This window comes from Ranitomeya variabilis, chromosome 4, assembly GCF_051348905.1.
Source record: "Ranitomeya variabilis isolate aRanVar5 chromosome 4, aRanVar5.hap1, whole genome shotgun sequence".
Classification (NCBI taxonomy): Eukaryota; Metazoa; Chordata; class Amphibia; order Anura; family Dendrobatidae; genus Ranitomeya; species Ranitomeya variabilis.
This window is the reverse complement of record NC_135235.1, coordinates 195,061,954-195,086,357: the sequence shown is the minus strand read 5'-3', so window position 1 is coordinate 195,086,357 and position 24,404 is coordinate 195,061,954. Positions and strand designations below refer to the sequence as shown.

At 43.7% G+C, this 24,404-nt stretch overlaps 1 protein-coding gene and 1 long non-coding RNA gene across 4 annotated transcripts in view; one reads left to right on the top strand and one right to left on the bottom strand.

Moving 5' to 3' along the window:
- LOC143770176 (branched-chain-amino-acid aminotransferase, cytosolic-like) overlaps positions 1-24,404 on the bottom strand; it is a 66,346-nt gene that overhangs the window by 17,419 nt on the left and 24,523 nt on the right. For all 3 annotated transcript variants that reach the window (XM_077259535.1, XM_077259534.1, XM_077259533.1), the window contains 6 exons: positions 8,758-8,832; positions 8,102-8,302; positions 7,421-7,531; positions 4,813-4,932; positions 3,440-3,603; positions 3,195-3,337 (listed from right to left, as the gene is read on the bottom strand). In XM_077259535.1, the coding sequence (XP_077115650.1) occupies positions 3,195-3,337; positions 3,440-3,603; positions 4,813-4,932; positions 7,421-7,531; positions 8,102-8,302; positions 8,758-8,832 (814 nt within the window). The remainder of the gene's footprint in view (positions 1-3,194; positions 3,338-3,439; positions 3,604-4,812; positions 4,933-7,420; positions 7,532-8,101; positions 8,303-8,757; positions 8,833-24,404) is intronic.
- Positions 11,395-24,404, top strand: part of LOC143770178 (uncharacterized) — a 55,210-nt gene continuing 42,200 nt past the window's right edge. The window contains exon 1 of the long non-coding RNA XR_013214563.1: positions 11,395-11,506. This is a non-coding gene — a long non-coding RNA (uncharacterized LOC143770178). The remainder of the gene's footprint in view (positions 11,507-24,404) is intronic.

Here is a 24,404-nt window from a genome sequence, read left to right as displayed (position 1 = left end):
TCTTAGTGCATGACAATATCCTGCTGCTCTTGGAAGCTGATGATTGACATTGAACGCTGTTATTTTTCTGCTATCTACCAGTACACCCAGATCCTCCTCTACAAGTGACTCTCCAAGTTTTACTCCTCCTAGAATATATTATTACGTCATATCTGCCGCAGGTCACTCAGGCTGCTTTCCCAGCAGGGCTGAACTGCGGTGACCTCAGCACTGTGAGAAAAAGTCACTGAGTTCACCGCAGATCTTGATCTTTGATCTGCGGTGAACTCACTGAGCTGAACTGTGGTGATTTTTCTCACGGTGCTGAGGTCACCGCAGTTCAGCCCGGCTGAGAACGCAGCCTCAGCGATCAAAGGTAACCTGGATGACGTCACCACTAGTCATTGAGGCTGCGCTCACAACAACTCATTCACCAGTGGTTCTCAGGCTGGACAGTCGCATCTTGGCACCGTCCAGGTTGAAAACTATTTCTCCCCCAGACATGGATTACGGCCTGGGACAGAATGACGGACAGGTGAGGGATATTTTTGTTTTTTTATTTTTGTTTTATTATAGGATACATTGACTTCATGCTATGGGCGTTATACTCACCTGTGTTTGTTATTTTTAAATAAAACTGGAAAACTGTGTTTTGTTTTATTTTCAAATAAAAGACTTTATTCTGGCTGTGTGTTTCTTTATGCTATAACTACAGGATTAGTAATGGATAGGTGTCTTTTAGACACCTCTCCATTACTAACCCGTCCGCTTGATGTCCCCTGACAATACAAAGGTGACATCAGACCCACAAATATGTACCCCATTTGCCATTGCTACAGGGCAAGTGGGAAGAACCGGGCAATGCACCAGAACTGGTGCATCTAATAGATGTGCCTTTTCTGGATGGCTGCAGGCTGCTATTTTTAGGTGTGGGGGGGTCAATGACCATGTCCCCTTACCAGCTTGAGAACACCAGCCCCCAGCTGCCTGCTTTAGCAAAGGTGGTTGTCAAAAATTGGGGGACCCCACACAGAGTGTGTGTGTGTGTGTGTGTGTGTGTGTGTGTGTGTGTGTGTGTGTGTGTGTGAGATAGATATAGATATAGATATAGATATATATATATATATATATATATATATATATATATATATATATATATATATATATATATATATATATATATACAGCATGGGGATCCCGCTATTCTTAATAACCAGACTTGCGAATGCTGGCAGCTGAGGGCTGCAGCCCACAGATGTCAGTTATGCCTGGCTGGTTGTCAAGAATACAGGGGAACCCACATCATTTTTTAAATGTATTTATTTATAGCGCAGGCTCAGGAATACTCCCATCAGCCACCGCCTGCTCTCCCTGTTATTAGCGGCAGCAGGTGTAGGCTGATAAGAGTAGGAGTAGTAGTCCCATAAGCCACTAGCTGGTCTCCCTGTTATCCATGGAATATAACACTCAAAACTGAGATCAGCGCTAGCAGGGAAGAATGAAGAGAGCGTTCTTCAGCACACGACGCTGGGAAACAGCGCTAAGGGTATGTGCACACGCTGCGGATTACTCTGCAGATTTTTCCGGACTGATTTTTGTAAATCCGAACTGCGGATTTCCTGCGGAATTACAGCGGATTTACTGCGGATTTCACCTACGGTTTGACACCTGCGGATTCCTATTATGGAGCAGGTGTAAACCGCTGCAGAATCTGCACAAAGAATTGACATGCTGCGGAATAAACACTACGTTTCCGGGTGTTTTTTTCCCGCAGCATGTGCACTGCGGATTTTGTTTTCCATAGGTTTACATTGTACTGTAAACTCATGGAAAATTGCTGCAAATCCGCAGCGTCGAAACCGCTGCGGATCCGCAGCGTGTGCACATAGCCTTACTATACCACAGCTTCCCAAGCACCGGTACATGTAGTACTGATACGGCACACGGGCGGCACACGGTTGCCACGTGTATGCCACAAGTATGAGACACACAGACACCGATATCTCCGGTACTGTTTTTTTCGGGACCGGAAATATCAGGACGTGTGAAACCGTCCTAAATCGGCTTGTAACTTATGAACATCTTCGATAGACTGCACTATACTACATTGCTTGGTGTCACCTGCCAAAATAGAAATAAGACTATTAACCCCATCTTCTAGATCATTAATAAATAAGCAGAACAGTAGACCCAGCACTGAACCGTGGACACCACTTATAAACAGGGACCACCCAGAGTCGCAGTCATTCACTGCAACTCTCTGTGCGATTTTTGAGACAGTTTTCCAACTATTTACAAACTTGACTTTCTAAAATATTATTTAGCTTCATTTGGACAATATCTTCACCAGCTGCGTATATTAGTTGATGTATTAAAAGTAGGACTGATCATATCTGCCGCTTGCTCCTGTTTGGCATATACAGAGCTGAAGAAGACATTTAGTAATCCTGCCTTCTCTTGATCCTTAGAAACCAACTGAGCTTCACAGAAATGTCAAGATGGTAGCCACCACCATGGTAATCTATCAGTTGGTAACTCGTTGTACGCAAACCGGCAATGAAGTCAAGCTCAGCTCAACACAATGGCTTTTCTGAATGTGAACTTGCAGCTATGGTGAAGGACACTCCAGTATGAAGATGCATGCATGGACCTCCAGAACTTGGTGGAGACCAGCTAAGCATATCTTTAGGTCAGGTGCCTTCAGGAAAAATCTGTATTTTAAGCTTAGGGTGAGTGTCCACGGTAAGTAAACACTGCGTGATTGACGCTGCAGCGTCAAACACGCAGCGTCCAGATGTTCCAGCATAGTGGAGGGGATTTTGTGAAATCCCGTGTCCACTATGCGTGGAAACCCGCACGCAGCGGGCCTGCGATTCCGGACATGCTGCGCGTCTTTTCAGATCGCAGCATGTCCGTGCTACCTGCGGCGACGCTGCGTCGCCGCAGGTAATATCACAGGGCCCTATGGCGAGGGGTGCGATGATCCCAGATGTGTACAGTACACATCCGGCATGATCGTGTCCCAGAAAGGGGACGGGGCTTAGCGCCGAGCGGCTTCGCCGCTGCGGCGATACCGCCGGCCATCCTGAGCGTGGACACGCAGCCTTATTGTCCAGAAGTTGACTTTAAGAGCTCATGATAAAAACATCAGTTCCTTTTCATCAGAAGATCATAGTTGTACTGTCCACAAAGAAAAACACGAATACAGGACTTGCCTCCATTCTCATTGATCCAGTACATGAAGAAGTTCATGGTGCCAGCTTCAGTCACTTGGTGATCATTACCGTATAGCCAGAGAACTTGCTGACATCCTTCCTTTGAGGCTGCGTGTTGCACATAAATTGTGGGCCCATAGTTTCTGTTTGAAGGAAATATGAAAATATTGCAGAAAAAAAATGATAAAATAAAAAACGTATTACTGGTTGAAAGCATGAAAACTATGGTGGAAACTTTTACTTACCCACCCAGTTTATAGTTCCCTACTCCCCCCGTCCAGGCACGCACATATTTTGGATCTGCCAAAAGTGAAACTGGGGTAAATCCCCCTGTTGGAAAGTAAGGTCCTACAGGTCCAAGAATGATGTACAGTAACGCATGGTTGGACTTTGTGACTCCAAGAGAGGGCTGTAAAAAGAGAGCAGATTCACAAATTTGTTTTTGATGGTTATTCCATACCTATATCATTACTTGTATCCGATCGCCTGTGCTACACATAGATGAGTTTCAGCCCTGCTATGTGTAGGTAAGATGATTATCTGCTATGAACGCCGGCCACAGGATGGCGCTCACAGCAGATCTGCAATAACAACCACAGGGGTCTCCTGCAGACCCTGGGTTGTCATGCCAACCAGTCGGTGTTCCGCGGTCACGCCGATAGGCGGGATTAGTGACGCAGTTCCGGTGCGGCCATGTTAAGTGACGCTGTTGGAGATTGACAGCGGCATTTAGCATGTTAACAGCCGTGGGTGGATTACGATTCCATCTGCGGCTGTTAGGGGCACAAGTCAACTGATCAAATCAGCTGACATGCTGGAAAACTTTCGAGCTCAGCACCTGAGCCCGCATGGAATACAGTGATACGACCTATGAAGTGTATATAGGTCATAGATTAAGAGGTTAAAGGGGTTATCCGGGACTATTGTAGCTGGTGCCAATCTCAGCCGACAAAGAGTAGTCATGGCTGCTCCTGCCAGCGATTCAGTGACTTCCACTGACGTCATGTCGACAGGGCAACTGCTCTATTGATGGAGTGTCACTGCCGACGTCATGCTGATTGACAGCTGGACTCTACTGCCTAACTGCGGGGATCTGTCAATCAGAATGACGTCCGCATCCCCATCAACAGAGCAGCTCGGAAGAGGAAGAGCAGCTCTGTTGACGTTGGACAGCTGAATTGCAGGCAGGAGCGGTCAATGAACCACTATCAGTGGTGGTTAGTAAAAAAAACAGGCAGGTAGATGCTATGGGCCTAAAAACTAATAAATAAAAGTACCGGATAAACGCTTTATAGACATGAGTGTGACCGCCCGTTAACCCCTTACGAGTTTTGCACCATCCATGAACATTAATAATAGGCGAGTTGTTGATTATATAACAATTACAAATATTTTCAGCTCCCCAAACAGTCATCACGACGAAAGATAGAAAAAAATATAGCAAAAAGTAAAATAAATAAACACACTCGATTGCATGACATTCACAAATCAGTATCCATACAATCCACATTGTAGGGAATAAAAATATAATAGTGAAAATTGCTCTTACTCGTCATGTCATTCACTGCATGGCCACAATATAAAAAACAAAAGTAGGGTAGTAAAATCCATAAGATACCTCTGTGCCAATAAAGGTGGGGCGGATATAGAGACTCGCGGTGGTAGATTTAGGAACCCATTCTCTGTCGATGTCAATAAGTCTTCTCAGGCACTCCAAGAGCTCTGCCCTGTCAAAAGCCTGAAGAAAAGAAAATTAGAAAATATAATAATAATATTACCCCATGCACAAGTATCTCACCCACCACGGGATTATACATGCTTTTTTATAGTACAGCAAGATGGAAGAGGGATCCATTAACATGGCCACTCCGCGGTACGGGCTCATTGGTGTGACCAAAGTCAAGTTTAGTGAGCACAGCGGTAATCATAAAAATTGAAGAATATTCTGCACATCCATCCAGTGAGAATTCATACAACTTTATTTAGTCCATTAAAAACAAAGAAGAACAGGAAAGGAATTAAAAAACTAACACGTTTCTGGTGAGCTCAGCACAGTACTATGACTAAGGAAGACAAGCACACCAGAAACGCGTCAGGTTTTTAATTCCTTTCCTGATCCTCTCTGTTATTAATGGACTAAATAAAGAAAGTTTTATTAATTCTCACTGGATGGATGGGCTGAATGAATATTCTTCCATTTTTCTGGTGCTCCACCATCTGATTCGAGCACCCTCCGATGATCAGCAGGGTATGGGGGAGCTTCTCCTTTTTACCAAATTAGTGAACACAATGCCCAAAATACAGGCGAGTGTAAGCAGTCAGTAACCACCATATCAACTAGATAAGTGGACCTACAACAAGCCATTCTAGTTTTTTTTTTTTTTTTAGCCACTGCAGATGTGTGTACAGTGTGAGCAGTAAAGACTACCCATCACAAAAATTAACCTTCCTTTTCTATTTTATTTCCATTCAAAATGTAGCTCCTCTTCATCTTCTCCCCACCCAGCCAGCTGCAGCTCTCTGTAAACCCTCCACTCTTCTCGGATAGATATATCTATCATATACAGTATATATATATTAGGAAAGAAGAGTAAAACTTCACATTTAATGAAAAAATAGGCAACAATTTTCTCTGCCCGAGGCATCACAGGAGGAAGAGTTTCTGTCACATCTAGAGCCCTCTGTGCTCATCATAAATCAACTCAAGTTACTTAGGAGCTCCCGTGGCCACCAAGCGTACATATCACTGACTTGATTTCTGAAGAGCTACCAGGACTGTTGATGGCAGAAACAATGACTCCTGTGATAAAACAGGCAGGGACTCTGTTGTCGGATATCCTGGGAACAGTAGCTCCTTTCCTATCCCTAATGCAATGGACGCCCTAGCTCACCGGATTACTTCTGATGGTGAAGACGCTGGGGCCACGTACCTTGCCTTAGCTCCTGAATCTGCCCTCACTTTGTACCCTTCCCCCATCCAAAGAGGGGAGTAGTAGTGTACCGTAACACACCAAGCAGACTAACAAGGTAATATGAACAGGGATAACAAAAAATACCAAACATACAAATATACTCATACATATAACAAAGGAATGCACAAGGGAGTGGAGGATGGGGTTAAACCAAAGTAGAAGAAAGGGAATAATCACACACTCAAAGGCTAGCAACAACCACAGATAAATCCACCAAACGCCTTCTCCAATAACAACCACCAACGACCTCCAGCCATGTAGTATAAGCTCGCTCTGACAATGAGTGCTAGCCAGGACCCAGATTATATAGGAGATGTGAGAGGCTAAAAGCGAACAGCTGAGAGCCTTAAGGCTCCAGGAGATCTCAACTGAGCCGATTAACCCCTGCACTGCCCAAAGAAATTTACACAGTTTAATATGAAGGTGAAGTGCTTCTAATCAGTGCAGGAGTAGGAGAAATCAGATGCTGCGGTCTTCTGGCTCCTCTCCGTTATAAGCTCAACCCAAAGATGTCTGAGTTGCGGCTTAGCAACACATGATCTTGGGAACGAGTGACACAGCCGGAGCTCCACAGTCATGTAGAGATATGGCTGTTTCAGCATTTCGCTAGTCAAGGTCCACCAACACACAGTGATATAGCATAATAAGAAAGTGATTGATCCTTGACTATTTGTTGTTTTTTGCATTATGGGGAAGACTAATATGGGACGGCAAGAATTAGGACACTACCAAAATGGTACCACTAAGGCACATCCAGATGTGTTAAATTTGCAGCAAAATGCATGTGAATAAGGTTTTGCAATTCCCATTTATGTGATGCAATTTTTTAGCTCCATATTTGAAGGCCTGCTGCAGAGTTTAGAACCCTCATTATGATTATTACATAGCAGACACGATGCAAAGCAACAGATCTGCTGCAAATTTGTGCAGATTTTCCTGCATCTAAATTACACCAAATGGAAAACCTGTTAAAAAAGAAAATCCCCTAGAGGAGACTAGTGAGTAGAGATGAGCGAATATTTCAATATTCGGTTCGGATTACAATACCCGTATTTGCAATATTCGCCGAACATAACCGAACGCCATTGGAGTCAATGGGAGTAGAAATGAGCGAAACATAAATTCGGCACAAATGTGGTACGATTATGGTAAATTCGGATTCGGTGATCATTTTCCGAAAATATTCGCTCATCTCTACTTGAGAGCATGTTTTAATCCCAACCCTTCAGAGAATGCACGGTCATTAATACTTACAGGTAGACAAGCTCGGTGTGCCGTCCGATGCATCCTCTCCATGTTCATCATGGGTCGGAAAAGACGAACCTGATTGTCCTCCCCTCTGTAGGCTTTCATGCCCTCAAAGAGCTGCAAAAAGACAGAGGCACGTATCAATAAAGATATACCCCACTACACCCTGTGGAATATATGCTAGTCATAGCCAAAAAGGATATAGAACATCTCCGGGAACCAACTGCAAACCCACATATAGCCAATTTGCTTACACTCCAAAATGCTACTAGCGTGGGATCTCAAAGACGTGGAAAACTTAAGGTTTCATCCAACTATGGCATCTTTAGTGACAATCATGGGTCATATATAAAGAAACACACCTCCCATTGAACCTCTACAAACTACTCATGGACCAGAGCAGAATAATCGCTTCCTTACAGGGTGATAGGACACCATATGAAAATATGGAGTAAGGAACTTCTCATAGAAAGGATCTCTCCACCGTAAGTCATAAATAATCTGTTGTAGGCTCAAAACAATGCCAGGTCTGACCCAATGCCAATTTTCCAACTACAAAAGCGGAGGAAATCTATAAAAGGGTCAGAACTCTCACCCACGTCTACAACAACCTTTTTTAACAAAAAATGCGCGACTTTTCTGGAAGACGTTAGTAAAGCGATGACCTCCTTGATCCCTACATCTTACCTCAACTGAATAATGCAGTGCAGAAGACGCAGGGTGAAGGGAAAGGTTTTGGAAGGGCTTTATGAGTGGCTTTCCCCAGCCGCTCTCATTGGTCCACTCTATGGTCAGCATATGGTCGGTGAACGTTTTCCCAAACACTAACTCTGATACAGCCGGCTTCTTTTTAGGCTGTTTGTTCAATTCTACTTGGAGGTCTGTGGACTGAAGTACAAAGGAGACAATGAAACATTTAAGGTAGGTTGAGAAAAAAAAAGTATAACAGTACTGACACGAAGACGACTTCTGCAGGTCATGCCCAAATGCACAATTTCTTCACTCAAGCTGCCAGACAAGGGCGTCATTTATGTCCATGAATTGTTCCTTAGTCATGAGCGACCGAGCTGGGATAAAGTATTATCGGAGAGTGTCTTCAGCGTTGTCGAATACTATGTTCGAATCCCCGCGGCTGCATGTTTCGCGGCTCTTCGACAGCCTCAACACATGCAGCGACTCTGTTTGTTAGGCAATCCTTGCATGGGCTGTGCCTGTCGAAAAGCCACGAGACCTGTAGGCGTGGGGACTTGAACATATTTTTCGAGCATGCCGAAGACACTCGATTAGCACCAGAACATGCTCGGATAACACTTTATCCATGTTCCCTCATCACTATTCTTTACCTTAAATGTTGTGCTTGCGGCTCTCCATGAGATAATAGGCCATCGGCGCTGAGCTGATATTAGTCTGCCAAAAACCTAAAGAATGAAACAAAAAAATTAGATGTAAGGAAATAAAAGGACAGGTACAAGTAAGGACTAATTCAGGCACAAGTTTTTCACCAGGTTCACAACAAAGCTTAACGAGTTTGAAAATTTCATTTTTCTCGAAGAAACAAAAAGTTCATCTTCTCCTATACCTGGCCTGCTTGAACAAACCCCAAGGCCTCATTCAGATGTCAGATTTTTTTCACGTACAAGAAAATCGGACCAATTATTCTGCTCAATTTGATCATAGTGTGGCATGAACATCATCCAATCTTCACGTACGCGAAGAAATTCTCAATTCTAGGAGTCTGTGAAAATCGATGTCATCCCAGAGAGGTCTAATTTTTTCACGCAGCCATTAATTTGCATTGCTGATTTTGATCTGACCTTCAAATCAAAATCGGATGGGTTTTCAATATTTGCCACAGACCACTTGTTTTGAAGAAAAAAATAAAAATCGGACATGTGAATGGTCCCCTAGTATATCATGGGTATGAGAGCGAATCGTGAAAAACACGGAAAGCAGATGATGTAACGTTCATTTTGTGAATGGGAGTCTCACCATCACAACAATACACATAAGGCCCCCATAAAGATTAGATGAAAGGCGACTGAACAGGCAGATTTTGTCAGGACCAGCAGAGTACCCGACATGTATAGGGGCCGCTCCGACTGTGTACATTGGCATTTCAACAGTATTTAGGAGAGATACGCTGCTGCTGGAGTCTACCAGAAACTTCCTCCTCGTGGAAAACACATGAACGCTCACATGAATGGTGGGGAAATCGGCAGAGATAGCCGTCAGCAGAATCAAAGTTCGTCCGATAGCCAAAAGATGCTCCTCCAGGCTCAATTTAGCCTCCAGGTGCCATTGGAACCATTCTGCTGTAGTTACAGTGCTCCTGGTTGATCTTGCTCAATACAGTGCCTCTGCCCTAGCTTCCAGCCAGCACAGCTCTGCCACAACCTCTGACAGAGTTTACTCTAAAGGTAATATACGGTACTCTGCTTCTGTGCATGCTCGGCTCTTGTACAGTACCCTGCCTGACCAATACTGTCTTCTGCTATCTACATCACTTAGCAGCTGTGTGGTTTTACATAATTGTTGTCTGATTTGTAGCAGAGCTAAACTCTCCTGCATTCCTCCACAATGGAGCAGTGTTTTGTTGTCTGAAAATGCTGCTTTGTTGATGCATACAGCAGAGAATAATCTTCTGCCATATGCATCAACAGAGCAGCATTTGCAGTTTCACAACACAAATATGCTCAAAAGATAAGAGTATGGATGGATACCAAAACAGGAATGGACACTGAAGATACAACCGGTGACCAAAAGAAGCTGTGATGATGAAGTATATTTCGTTTATTGGTATTAACTCCTTTCTGCATACCTGGATTGAAGGCCAAGGACACCAGCAGCACCTTGTTCCAGGCATGTTCTACCCATGCTGCTGTTGTGCCCATTGTAGCACAACCTCCAAAAGGGAGCAGGTTTATTTTTTTACAGTTTATACCCTTAGTGCACTATTTTATGCTTTCTCCACAAGCTTTCTCACATAACAGATCTGTCAGCAGCAAGTACATGCTCCATTGTGAAGGAGTGTAGGAAAGTTGAGCTTTGTTAGAAACCAGCTAGCAATTATATAAGTCCACGTAGGCAGCCATACTGATGTACGGTAGATGGCAGTAGATAAGGTCGGTCAGGCAGAGTACAGAGAAGAAGGCACAGAAACATATGGTAAATTCTACAGATTAGTTTGAGGATAGCTCAAGAAAGGTAGGGCTTGTCAGGAGCATATAAGATAGGGAGGGAGATGCAGCACTAAGGAGAAGCAAGTGCTACTGGGAAATGTAGTTTCTGCAGATAAGAATAGGATCACCCTTTCTGCTATGTGAAACTGGATGCACAGAGGGACAGATAAAGATGAAAAGAAGACACAAAGTAACACAAAGGAAACTTTATGTTGGGCTTAGTCTATATATTACCAATGAGAATGTATTTTCTGGGCTTTTGTGAAAAATAATGGTGTTTGTAGTAATAATGTTTTAGACTTAGGAGGGTACAAGGGAACATTTTACTTTTTTAATGGAGTCTGATGTATGAAAGGAAATGCATTTTTGCTAAAACTGGCTATAAAGCTCTGTAAATGTCAATGCCACGATATACATGTCCAATGTGACCAGGACCTTTCCATCGGAAAACTCTTCTGAGAACTACAGCTAAAAAGGTTGCAGTCTTCACCTTTGTAGCCGACTTAATTATGGATGGAAGGATTTCGCCTGATTTTCCACAAAGGGATTAACAACAAAGCATTAATTATCATTCTGGCAGCGCATTAAGGTAATGTCCCACTGGCAGACAGGGTACAAAAGGCAAATGGCTGATTTACATTCTGTACAGCTCAGCAGAGTTTAGTGGCGTGAGAAGCAACCCCCTGTCATGAAGGCTCCTCCTTTAAGGTGGGCTATGGAGGGACTCTCCTCCACCCAAACCAATCAGCCTGAGGACTGTCCTCATAGTGGATTCTGGACTCTGGACCCTGGGACTCGACACATGAACACTCCCTTACTCCGTGATCAGTGCAGTCACCAGACAAGCCGGAGACAAGTGATGGAGGGAAGAAAGATGATCACACATATAGGAAATGATGTCAGGCAGAAAATGGTGAGTACATCATTACATAACGTCAGAAAGAACTTTCCAGGACGTGTCCCGGCAGCCTGCGGGTTCCATAGGGCACAGCAAACATTGTGTTGGCAGGAGACCAAAGCTGACCCAGTACTAAATGGAGTCCCCTATGAAAAATATATAGATGCATTTAAAAATGATCTCCAATCGGAGGCTCTCTGGTCAGTGCAGAACTACCGCTCCCAGCATGTCTCTACAGAACATGCAAAGGTTGGAGAGCTGTAATGGGATCATAGGCGTCGCACAATGTGAATGCAGATCAGCCAGGAAAAGATATAGATCAGGTGAACTTCTGAGAACTCAATGGAAAATAAGAAAAAAAAGGATTACAAGATATGTAGCATATATCAGGAAAGAGTGTGTGCAGCCCCAGTCTTGTTAATCATATCCTCAAATACATTAGCACAATTTTTAACATTTACATATTGTGGTGGGAGCTAATTAATTGTTCTTCCTGATCCCCTTGGTGCATGAAAAGAATTTCCAATTCAGCTCTTAAAGGAAAAAGTCCACAAGGGACTGTCATTCGTATACTGTAAATGGCTCACATGATTGAGTAGGTTCAGATCTTGGGGGTAATGGTAAAAAATGGATTCCGTATGACGAAACTCGAAGGGCTCTATTACAAATCAATGGGGCTCATCAGTCATATAATCAATGCCATTTTTGGCTTTCTACTCCTAGGAGACCAGAAACGGCAGTTAACTTTCTCCAAAATTGGAGTGTAAAGAGCAATTGTGTATTCCCCCACCCCCATAAATCAATATTACATGTGAAAATAAAAAACTTCGTAGTATCAGAGAAATCTGCTTCTTGCTCCTCCTGAACTTATCTTTCACTCTTGAAATTCTTGATTCCTGTGTAGAATCTATATTCAGACGTTACCATTGCTGAGATAGGAGATGACAGTTGGTGCTCATAAAGTTCTATGGAGAACTAACTGTTCCTCCCTCTCCATAGAACTTTATCGGCACCAACTGTCATCTCCTATCTCAGTAATGGGAACATCTGTTTTCACTAAATACAGAATTTACCCATAAATTGAGAGTGAAAAATCAGTCCAGGAGGAGAAAGAAGCAGATTTCTCTAATAAGATATATTATAAAGTTGCTGACATTCACGAGTTCTATTGATTTCTGAAATAAAAGTGAGAGTTACTAATTAAGAGTATATGTTACAATCCAGGTCAGAGAGCAGAATGCAGGAAAAATAAAGCCGTTATCAGGCCGTGTAACCTTGGAAAACATTTCCAGGTGTCTGCACACATTGGTCTGTCCACAGAATTGTTTGCTGAGCCAGTGGCATGCTCCCTGCTCTGCACCTTTGGTAACAGTCTCCGTCATGGGCTTTCTACAATGCTTTTCCATTGATCTACCTTTTTTTCGTTATAAATGTGGAAATATTAATTTATGCTGTAAAACGCCTTTAACCCTTTGTCTGATAGTCTGAAAATTCTAGCAATGCAGAAAGGTTTCCTGTTTAAAATAACAGAATACATTTGTAATCCAATGAGCAGCAGCGAGCTACTCTGAGAGTCTTCTTAGTTATCTCCCTTAAGCCCCCGTCTCACATAGCGAGATCGCTAGCGAGATCGCTGCTGAGTCACAAGTTTTGTGACGCAACAGCGACCTCAGTAGCGATCTCGCTATGTGTGACACGTACCAGCGATCAGGCCCCTGCTGCGAGATCGCTGGTCGTGTCGGAATGGCCTGGGCCGTTTTTTGATCGTTGAGGTCCCGCTGACATCGCTGAATCGGTGTGTGTGACACCGATCCAGCGATGTCTTCACTGGTAACCAGGGTAAACATCGGGTTACTAAGCGCAGGGCCGCGCTTAGTAACCCGATGTTTACCCTGGTTACCAGCGTAAATGTAAAAAAAAACAAACAGTACATACTCACCATCTGATGTCCGTCAGGTCCCTTGCCGTCTGCTTCCTGCTCTGACTGAGATCCGGCCGTACAGTGAGAAGTGAGAGCACAGCAGTGACGTCACCGCTGCGCTCTGCTCTCACTGTACGGCGGCTCAGTCAGAGCAGGAAGCAGACGGCAAGGGACCTGACGGACATCAGATGGTGAGTATGTACTGTTTGTTTTTTTTGGTAACCAGGGTAAACATCGGGTTACTAAGCGCGGCCCTGCGCTTAGTAACCCGATGTTTACCCTGGTTACCCGGGTGCTGCAGGGGGACTTCGGCATAGTTGAAGAGTTTCAACGATGCCGAAGTCGTTCCCCTGATCGCTGGTCGCTGGAGAGAGCTGTCTGTGTGACAGCTCCCCAGCGACCACACAGCGACAAAACAGCGACGCTGCAGCGATCAGCATCGTTGTCTGTATCGCTGCAGCGTTGCTGTGTGTGACGGGGCCTTTACTCATGGGCCCCATAGCGGCCACTGGCAGGGGGCCCCTGGAGGAGCGGAGGCCCTAGGCAGCTGCCTGGTCTGCCTGCCCCTAATGCCAGGCCTGTATAGACCCAGTCTTCCTTCACTCTCCAGTAAACCGAGGGCATAAGACATTTGCTGATCAGTTGGGTCTCGACACTAAGGCCACCACAGATCAATATTTCTCACATGCTTCTATAACATGCCAAACCCTAGGGATTCACAGACTTTTACTAATTAGACTTAAAGATCCAAAACAGTTATATGTTTAAGGCTCCGATTCATCAGGACTGAGGTTTCCTACGCTTGTGTTGAGGAAGGGTGTGCTGGAGTAAGATGCTCCAAATTCACTAATCTGTTTTCATTCATCCTTCATCTGCCGAAATCTACTCCGGTACATTCTGTCATAATTGACTCCACTTTTGTTACATAAATTCTCCGTGCTCCGTCCCATCCAAGCTGTTCTCACTTTTCAAAAAGTTGATGGAGGTGGTCAAGACTGAGGTAAAATTGTTAAAAGATTGGACTTCGGACTTTTGTAATAGTATTACGACACAAATCTGGTGAAAACTGTACGATGGGTCAGGGCTCTTCATATGCTTGAGGCCGGATTCACACGTCCTGATATTTGTGGTACCGGAAAAAACGGTACCAGAGATATATGTGTCCTATCCATCCGTGTGTCCCATCAGTATGGCATCCGTGTGTCCTGTGTGGCATCCTTGTGTCCTATCCGTGTGGCATACGTGTGTCCTATCCGTGTGTCCCATCCGTATGTCCTATCCGTATGCTGTCCGTGTGTCCCATCCATGTGGCATCCGTGTGTCCCATTCATGTGACATCCATGTGCTATCTGTGTGTCCCATCCATATGTCTCATCCATGTAGCATCCGCGTGCTGTCCATGTGTCCGTGTATTGAAACAATCAGTTTCAATTTTAACCTTATGACTTTAAAAACGCACACGGATGGCACACGGACGCCATCCGTGTGCAGTACGTGTTTACACGGACCCATTGACTTGTATGGGTCCGTGTGATCCGTGCAGATGAACAAAACCGGACATGTCGACGTGTGGAGCACTCAGTCCGTGAGAAAACACAGATATGTGCACAGACCCATTCATTTGAACAGGTCTACGTGTGTCAGTGTTCATGTACATATTCGGACTGCCAATCGCATTGTTTCTCCTGAGAAGTCACCGTCCGATGTGTCAGCTGGCGGCGTTCTCATAGAGAACACAAGAACGCTAGGACAAATGAGCGCTCCTGTGTATGGGCGAGCTGGCTGAGGTGGCTGTCGGCTTAACGATAGGGCGCAGCATTGCTTGGCCGACAGTCATCTAATATGTATGGGGGTCTTAAGGGTTTCCAACACAATGGTAAGACAGTTGAAAGCATGTACGGTAAATGCACACCTGTAAGCAAACCTATCCTGTTGACATGGCAGTCGGATCGGCAATACCATCTCTGCAGGAGACCTCGGGTTGTCACTGTCGGATTGCAGTGGTCGGTGCGCACAGCAAGTCAGCAACCCTGCTACATACAGGCGATCTGATCATCGCCTGTATGTAGCAAAGCCGATCGGGTTATGGCAGCTTCTAGTCTCCCATGGAGAATATTGAAGCATGCCAAAAGTGAAAAAAAAAAAAAAAAGTGACAAAAATTTTTTAAAATCTATCTATCTATCTATACACATATACATATATATATATATATATATATATATATATATATATATATATATATATATATATATATATACATATACATATATATACATATACACACACACACACACACACATACATATATATTTTTTTTTTATTATTATTTATTTTATTTTTTTTCAAATCACCCCCCCCCATTCAAATAATAATAAATAAAACAATTAAAAAAAAAATCAAAACATCAAAAAAAAAAAATCAAAGCATGCACATATTTGGTATTGCCGCGTTCAGAATCGCCCGATCAATCAACATAAAAAAAAAAAGAAAAAAGAATTAACCCAATCGCTAAATGGCATAATGAGGAGTCAAAACGCCAGAATTAAGTTTTTTGGTCGCAGCAACATTACATTAAAATGCAATAACAAGCGATCAAAAGATTATTTCTGCACCAATATGGTATCAATAAACATGTCAGCTCAACATGCAAAAAATAAGCCCTCACCCAACCCGAGATCACGAAAAATGGAGACGCTACGGGTCTAGGAAAGTGACGCAATTTTTTATTTATTTTTTTAAAACAAACTTTTGATTTTTTCTTCACCACTTAACTAAAAAAAATAAATAAAACAGCCTAGACATGTTTGGTGTCTATGACTTTGTAATGACCTGGAGAATCATAATGGCAGGTCAGTTTTAGCATTTGGTGAACATGGTAAAAAAAATTCCAAAAAAACGTTGTGGAATTGTACTTTTATTTTGCAATTTCACCGCACTTGGAATTTTTTTTCCTGTTTTTCAGTACACAATATGGTAAAACCAATGGTATCGTTCAAAAGTACAATTCATCCCACAAAAAACAAGCCCTCACATGGCCATATGGAAGAAAAAATAAAAGGAGGTATGGCTCTGGGAAGAAGGGGAGCGAAAGACAAACGCAAAAAAAGGAAAAAGGGCTGCGGCGTGAAGGGGTTAAAGTCCACATACACATAAGACTAATGTCAGTCACAGCCTACATAATCGACAAGCTCGGCTGAGAGTGTAATAAGTATGGGGTCTCCCGATGGTGGGGGGAATATAGCGATCCAACATGCCCAATTTCAGGTTTCCGACGAGTGGGTCTTTCGTGCAGAAGATAGGAAAGCTCCGGCAAAGCCAGTGGAACCATCGCCTGGCTGACCACTAACTATTTAGGCTGCGTTACACCTGGTCGTATCTCACTATTTTTGGAGACTTGTTCATATGTTTAGTTGTTTTCCATTAGTAACAAATCCAGCTGACCTTTTTTTCAATAAAATAAAATATTCAGATTTTAAAGGGAACCTATCACCCCGTTTTTTTCGGTATGAGATAAAAATACTGTTAAATATGGCCTGAGCTGTGCATTACAATAGTGTAGTTTGTGGACCCCGATTCCCCACCTATGCTGCCGAAATACGTTACCAAAGTAGTCATTTTCGCCTGTCAATCAGGCTGGTCAGGTCGGATGGGCGTGGCTTCTTCCCCCAGATATTGCGTAGTTTTCCGTTGGTGGCGTAGTGGTGTGCGCATGTCCAACGTCCCCAATCCTGCACGGGGGGGTGAAAATAGCAGCGATGTCCGTTATTCCATTGGTGGTCGGTGGGCGCGGCCATCTTCCTTTGGCCGCGCGTGCGCAGAAGCGGCGCTCTGCTGGCCGCGGCTTCAGGAAAATGGCCGCCGCGATCTCCATCTGCGCACGCGCGGCATCCCGCGGCCATTTTCCTGAAGCCGCGGCCAGCAGAGCGCCGCTTCTGCGCACGCGCGGCCAAAGGAAGATGGCCGCGCCCACCGACCACCAATGGAATAACGGACATCGCTGCTATTTTCACCCCCCCGTGCAGGATTGGGGACCTTGGACATGCGCACACCACTACGCCACCAACGGAAAACTACGCAATATCTGGGGGAAGAAGCCACGCCCATCCGACCTGACCAGCCTGATTGACAGGCGAAAATGACTACTTTGGTAACGTATTTCGGCAGCATAGGTGGGGAATAGGGGTCCACAAACTACACTATTGTAATGCACAGCTCAGGCCCTATTTAACAGTATTTTTATCTCATACCGAAAAAAACGGGGTGATAGGTTCCCTTTAATTGCTTTCTTATACAGATTATGCCCTGGGAAATAGATTTTTGGACTTTTAAAAAATGGATGCAGCTGGAAAGGAGGCAAACGGGTGACATTTTTTGGGAACTACTTTTCACCTTTTTGTGCTTACAGAGTTTTTGTTAGGCTACGTTCACATTTGCGTTGTGCGGTGCAGCGTCGGCGATGCAACGCACAACGCAAATGTAAACGCATGCACAACGCAGCGTTTTGTGACGCATGCGTCCACTTTTGCATGGTTTTTGGCGCAGAAAAAACTGCATCATGCAGCGTCCTCTGCGCCCTGATGCATGCACCACAGTGACGCATGCGTCACAAAACGCAAGTGCAACGCATGTCCATGCGACCCCCATGTTAAATATAGGGGCGCATGACGCAGGCGTCGCCGCGGCTGCGCCTGACGCAACGCTAATGTGAATGTAGCCTTAGTAGTTTTTGGAGCAGAAACTCCAGGGGGGGGGGGGGGGGGTTAATTAATTAATTTATTTTTTTTAGGAGTTTTACATTTTCTAGGAGGAGTGTGAAATTTTCCTCGCCAAAAAGACTCCTTGCACAAACAACCCCTTCAGGAAAACTCATGTCCACTGCGCGTTTTAGGTCTTGTTCCACGTGCGGCTACGCTGTGGTTTTTTTTTTTTGCAGGTGTCCACACCAAAATACACAATGATAATGTGCTCTGATAATTTCATTTTTGTTGGATTTTTGTTTTTTTTTAGACATTGCCCCCTTTTTTGATACAGCAGCTTTTCTTTAGCGCAGGGATGCTTGAATTCTGCACTTAGGCTACGTTCACATTTGCGGTCAGCGCCGCAGCGTCGGGCGCCGCATGCGTCATGCGCCCCTATATTTAACATGGGGGCGCATGGACATGCGTTGTGCTGCGTTTTGCGCCGCATGGCCGCAAGCGTTGGACGCAAGAAACGCTTCAAGTTGCATTTTTTTTGCGTCCAACTTTCGGCCAAAAAGGACGCATGCGGCGCAAAACGCAGCGTTTTAGCGTGCGTTTTGCCGCGTTTTTGTTTGCGTTGTGCGCTGCGGCGCTGACGCTGCGGCGCACAACGCAAATGTGAACGTAGCCTTAGACATGCATTTGCTTCACGCTCCCCATTGAAGTCTGTAAAAAAAAGCACAACGCTGCAGCGTCTCTAAATGCAGGACAGATAGGAATTTTCATGAAATCACTTCGTTTTCTCGATCGATAAAGGCAGCAGATTTACTTTGCAAAAAAAAACCCATAACATTTACTCAATGTGGGAACAATACAGATACGGCTGAACCGCACATTTTTTGTTAATTTTTTTTTCTCTATGGGCCTCTATGGCAAATAAAATATTTTTTTAAGTGCAGAACCTCAATGTTTTTGCACTAAAAGTTAATTTAAAATAACTGCGCCAAAAACACGCAAAAAAGGGGAAAAAATGCAATCAAAAGTTGCAATAATCAAAGAAGATAGTTATAGCGTATTTTAGGGGAGATACCCGAGGCAAAGAAATAAAATATATATTTCCACACAACATGGGCAGAAAGAGACTAGTGACTGGAAGAGAGAACAAGGCCTCAACCCGGCATCCGGCTCTGTAGTTACATGTGCAGACCACTAGAGAGCGCTCTGCTCCATCTAACAGGCACAGAAATGAGACCTGCTTCGTTAGGGGGGTAACAGACTTGTATAAGGGCAACAAAAGCAGATTTTCTTTTATACAGTCTTCATAAAATGTCTGATTACTGGTGTACACGAGAGCTTATGTAGAATTTATAAGGCTCATTCATGTATTTTTACTTAATACAAGAAAATTTACCTCAGAATTTGTTTCTGGGTTTTTCTGCAGAAAAACAAATCAGTCACAAGGCCTCATTCACATAGTCCATTTTCAGGACTGCCTTTGTCAGGTATTATTACCCTGTTTAAGTGAAGCTTCTGGTTCTGGCTTATAGAACGGCCGGCGACAAATCGTCCTGTGTGAACAAGGCCATAGTTTTACTTTTGAATGAAATCTGACACCTTAAATAGCATCATACCAAATACTGAGCCATTTCTGACCACTGGGAAGCCCGTTAATCCTGAGAACATGGCTCTGAAATGCTCCATGGGGATACAGCATGTACATGTGCAGCCACTGATCCATCCCCACAGGGCATTTTACAGCCATGTTCTTGTGAATGATGGTGCTTTTTATTGCATTGTCAAACCCCCCACCATGTTGGCACATAACCAAGTGTATGAATAGGTAAGCCGGCTTATATATCAGCCATAACTGAGGAGCTTGGCTTAGCTATTGAAATCAGCCAATCATCCAGCCCCCTTTAAATACAGAGAAGGGCTTGGAACCGGCTGATCTCTTTCTCTTAAAGGGTTGTCTTGGTGAGGTTGTTTGATGCTATCAACCATCTACCATTATGTCCACCGCCATCACATACTTCACTGCACGATCCTATTGTAGAGAGAAACTGGTAAAACAGGTACAACAGAACCCAAACCTAAGAGCTGCCTGTCCCCAGAGCACCATACATAAATTACGGTAATCTTTTCCCACAATTTTTTAGGTTGTTTCCAGTCATTTTTTGTCTAGGTAAAAATATTAGAGTTAGAAAATTATCAAATGAAGTCCTGGAGACTGACAGAATTCATGCACGTGCTCCATGAAATAATGACATGACCGTTAAGCCTCTGTGGACCTGTATTCCTTGTTTGATGCTGCATAGAAGATAAGTAGGCCAGGTTATTCAGTACTAAATACATTCAAGGATCAGTTCTACTGGACAAGAACTTCTGAAATTCTAAAGTGCCCCAAATAAAAATCCAAGAAATAAAAACCACATCCCAGCCTGGTGCAGTTCCAGCAATTTCAACGCTGTGTCTCCTGGCAGTCACATGTGAACAAAGAAAAGAAAAGCGTTCCACGTGTGAATCTGTCGCCAGTATGTCGATGTTCGAGTGTTGCGCTGCCGTGGATGTAGATGACCAGAGTCGGAGTACAGGAAAACATTCCACTGGACTACACGTTTCAGAGAAGGTCCGTCTCCTACATCAGGTCTCAGTGTTGTGCCTGCCCAGCAGAACCTTAACAGGTTGATCAGATCCATCTCCATCAGATCTAATGAAAGACAGACCGTCTCCAAAACTCGTAGTCCAATAAAAGGTTTTCCTTTACACTGATCATCTATATCCATGGCAGCCCCAAGACACTTCAGTTCTTTTTCCTTTCTAGTATATCCCAGTAGTCACATGACATGATTATATCACGCGAGCACTGCAGGTCTTCAAAGGCTGCAGCCAATCAGCATTCAATAAATGTCATGTGACCACCGCGAAACACAGAACCAACATCACTGGAGCCGCACTGGCCCCGAAAGTGGATTATGTATATATATATATATATATATATATATATATATATATATATATATATATATATATATATATATATATATATATATATATATATATATATATATATATATATATATACACATATACACACTCACCGGCCACTTTATTAGTTACACCTGTCCAACTTCTTGTTAACAGTTAATTTCTAATCAGCCAATCACATGGCGGCAACTCAGTGCATTTAGGCATGTAGACATGGTCAAGACAATCTCCTGCAGTTCAAACCGAGCATCAGTATGGGGAAGAAAGGTGATTTGAGTGCCTTTGAACGTGGCATGGTTGTTGGTGCCAGAAGGGCTGGTCTGAGTATTTCAGAAACTGCTGATCTACTGAGATTTTCACGCACAACCATCTCTAGGGTTTACAGAGAATGGTCCGAAAAAGAAAAAAAATCCAGTGAGCGGCAGTTCTGTGGGCGGAAATGCCTTGTTGATGCCAGAGGTCAGAGGAGAATGGGCAGACTGGTTCGAGCTGATAGAAAGGCAACAGTGACTCAAATCACCACCCGTTACAACCAAGGTAGGCCTAAGAGCATCTCTGAATGCACAGTGCTTCGAACTTTGAGGCAGATGGGCTACAGCAGCAGAAGACCACACCGGGTACCACTCCTTTCAGCTAAGAACAGGAAACTGAGGCTACAATTTGTACAAGCTCATCGAAATTGGACAGTAGAAGATTGGAAAAACGTTGCTTGGTCTGATGAGTCTCGATTTCTGCTGCGACATTCGGATGGTAGGGTCAGAATTTGGCGTAAACAACATGAAAGCATGGATCCATCCTGCCTTGTATGGAGCATCTTTGGGATGTGCAGCCGACAAATCTGCGGCAACTGTGTGATGCCATCATGTCAATATGGACCAAAATCTCTGAGGAATGCTTCCAGCACCTTGTTGAATCTATGCCACGAAGAATTGAGGCAGTTCTGAAGGCAAAAGGGGGTCCAACCCGTTACTAGCATGGTGTACCTAATAAAGTGGCCGGTGAGTATATATATATATATATATATATATATATAATCTTTAGAACTTAAGTAGGGGTTTTCCACAAGTGACCCTTAAAAAAAAAAGCAAAAAAAAAAGCTGTTATTGTAGGTTCTGCAGGCTTAAAATAGAGCTGTTAGGGTATGTTCACACAGTTCAAACAGAAGATGCTTCAGGTATCGCTTCTTTTTCTCTGGAGGTCTGTAGGCTTTAAGAGTTCTTGGTTGTTTGCAGACCACTTTTTCACCATTTCACAGATTCTTTTCTTTAACCCCTTCATGACGGAGCCCCTTTTTTCGTTTTTGCGTTTCTGTTTTTCTGTTTCTTGTACTTGAAAACGGGAAAAAAATTCCAAGTGCTGTGAATTTGAAAAAAAGTGCAATTCCACTACGGTGTTTTGGATTTCCTTTTACCATGTTCACCAAATGCTAAAACTGACCTGCCATTGAGATTGTCCAGGTCATTTCGAGTTCATAGACACCAAACATGTCTAGGTTCTTTTTTATTTACCGTAAGTGTTGAAAAAAAATCCAAAGTATGTTAAAAAAAAAAAACAACAATTTTCCGAGACCTGTAGCGTCTACATTTTTCGTGATCTCTGGTTTGGTGAGGACTTATTTTTTGGGCGCCGAACTGACGTTTTTATTGATACTATTTTGGTGCAGATACGTACTTTTGATCGCCCGTTATTGCATTTTAATGTAATGTTGAGCGACCAAAAATAGCCGGATTACTCACCGGTAATGCTCTTTTAATGAGTCCATGACAGCACCCGCTGGAGAGATAGGGATCCGCCCCAAGGAACAGGAAACCTACAGAAGAATAAAAGGGGCGGTCCGCCTCTCCTCGTCAGTTTAATTTTCAGAGTACCCGGAGGACCGCCAGTATTAGTCCAATTATTTACAAACATATATTTTTAAACTTATATACTCAATAGAAGTAATTCAAACGATTTTTTTAATTTAATAGGGAGGGATGTGACTGGGTGCTGTCATGGACTCATTACAAGAGCATTACCGGTGAGTAATCCGGCTATTTACCCTTCGCCATGACAGCACCCACTGGAGAGATTTCCAGAGACCAACACCTAGGGGGGAACCACCGTGCTGAGGATAGTCCTGCCAAAGTGTAGGTCAGAATCTGATGAAAGATCAAGCCTGTAGTGATTACAGAAAGTAGAAGGAGCCAACCACGTTGCTGCCTTACATATGTACTCAATTGGAACGTTTCCCCTTTCGGCCCAGGAAGACGCCATAGCTCTGGTGGAATGTGCCTTAATGCCTTCCGGAGGTTCCTTATTTTTCATGGAGTAGGTCAGCCGGATCGTGTCTCTAATCCACCGGGACGTGGCTCTTGTGACTCCATATCCCTTCTTTTTACCCTGGAAGGATATGAACAGAGCCCTACTCTGCCTCCAACTACTAGTTTTCTCAATATATTGCAAAACTACTCTCCTGACATCTAGAGTGTGGAATCTCTGTTCTTCAGGAGTGGAGGGGTCTTTAAAGAAAGTAGGAAGATGTATCTCTTGTGATCTATGGAATTTCCCTGCAACTTTAGGGAGATATAAGGGATCTGGTTTTAAAATTAATCTGTCCTGAAATGTTAGAAGGAAAGGTGGATCTATGGATAAGGCCTGAATGTCGCTGACTCTTCTAGCCGATATTAATGCTATCAAGAAGGCTGTTTTTAGCGACAAGTGTTTTAGAGATACTGTATCTATAGGCTCAAACGGAGGTTCTGTTAGGGAGTCTAGAACTAGGTTTAGATCCCAAGGAGCTACTCCGGGTATGTGGACAGGAGTAACCCTTTCACAGGCCGTAATGAAGCGGGACACCCATTTGTTACCAGCAACATTATGGCCATAGAGGGCACCCAGAGCGGACACCTGGACTTTTAGTGTATTAACCGACAGACCTAACTCTTTCCCTTTCTGTAGAAATTCTAGAATAGATTTTATTGGAACTTCTGATGGGTTTGAACCTGTATGGAACTGAAGAAACTTTTTCCATATTTTGGTATAAATCTTTGTGGTAGATGGTTTCCTGCTAAGCAGGAATGTATCAATTAGCCCTTTTGAAAACCCTCTGGAATTTAATATCTGCCTTTCAAATTCCAGGCCGTCAAGTGGAGGCTGTCCACTTGGGGGTGGAAGAAAGGTCCCTGAGAGAGTAGACCTGGGATTGAGGGAAGGACCCATGGGTCTGTCACCGACATTGATTGTAGGCACAAGAACCATGGTCTCTTGGGCCAGAATGGTGCTATCAATATTATCCTGGCTTGTTCTTCCCTGATTTTCCGTATTACTTGTGGAAGCAGAATTATCGGA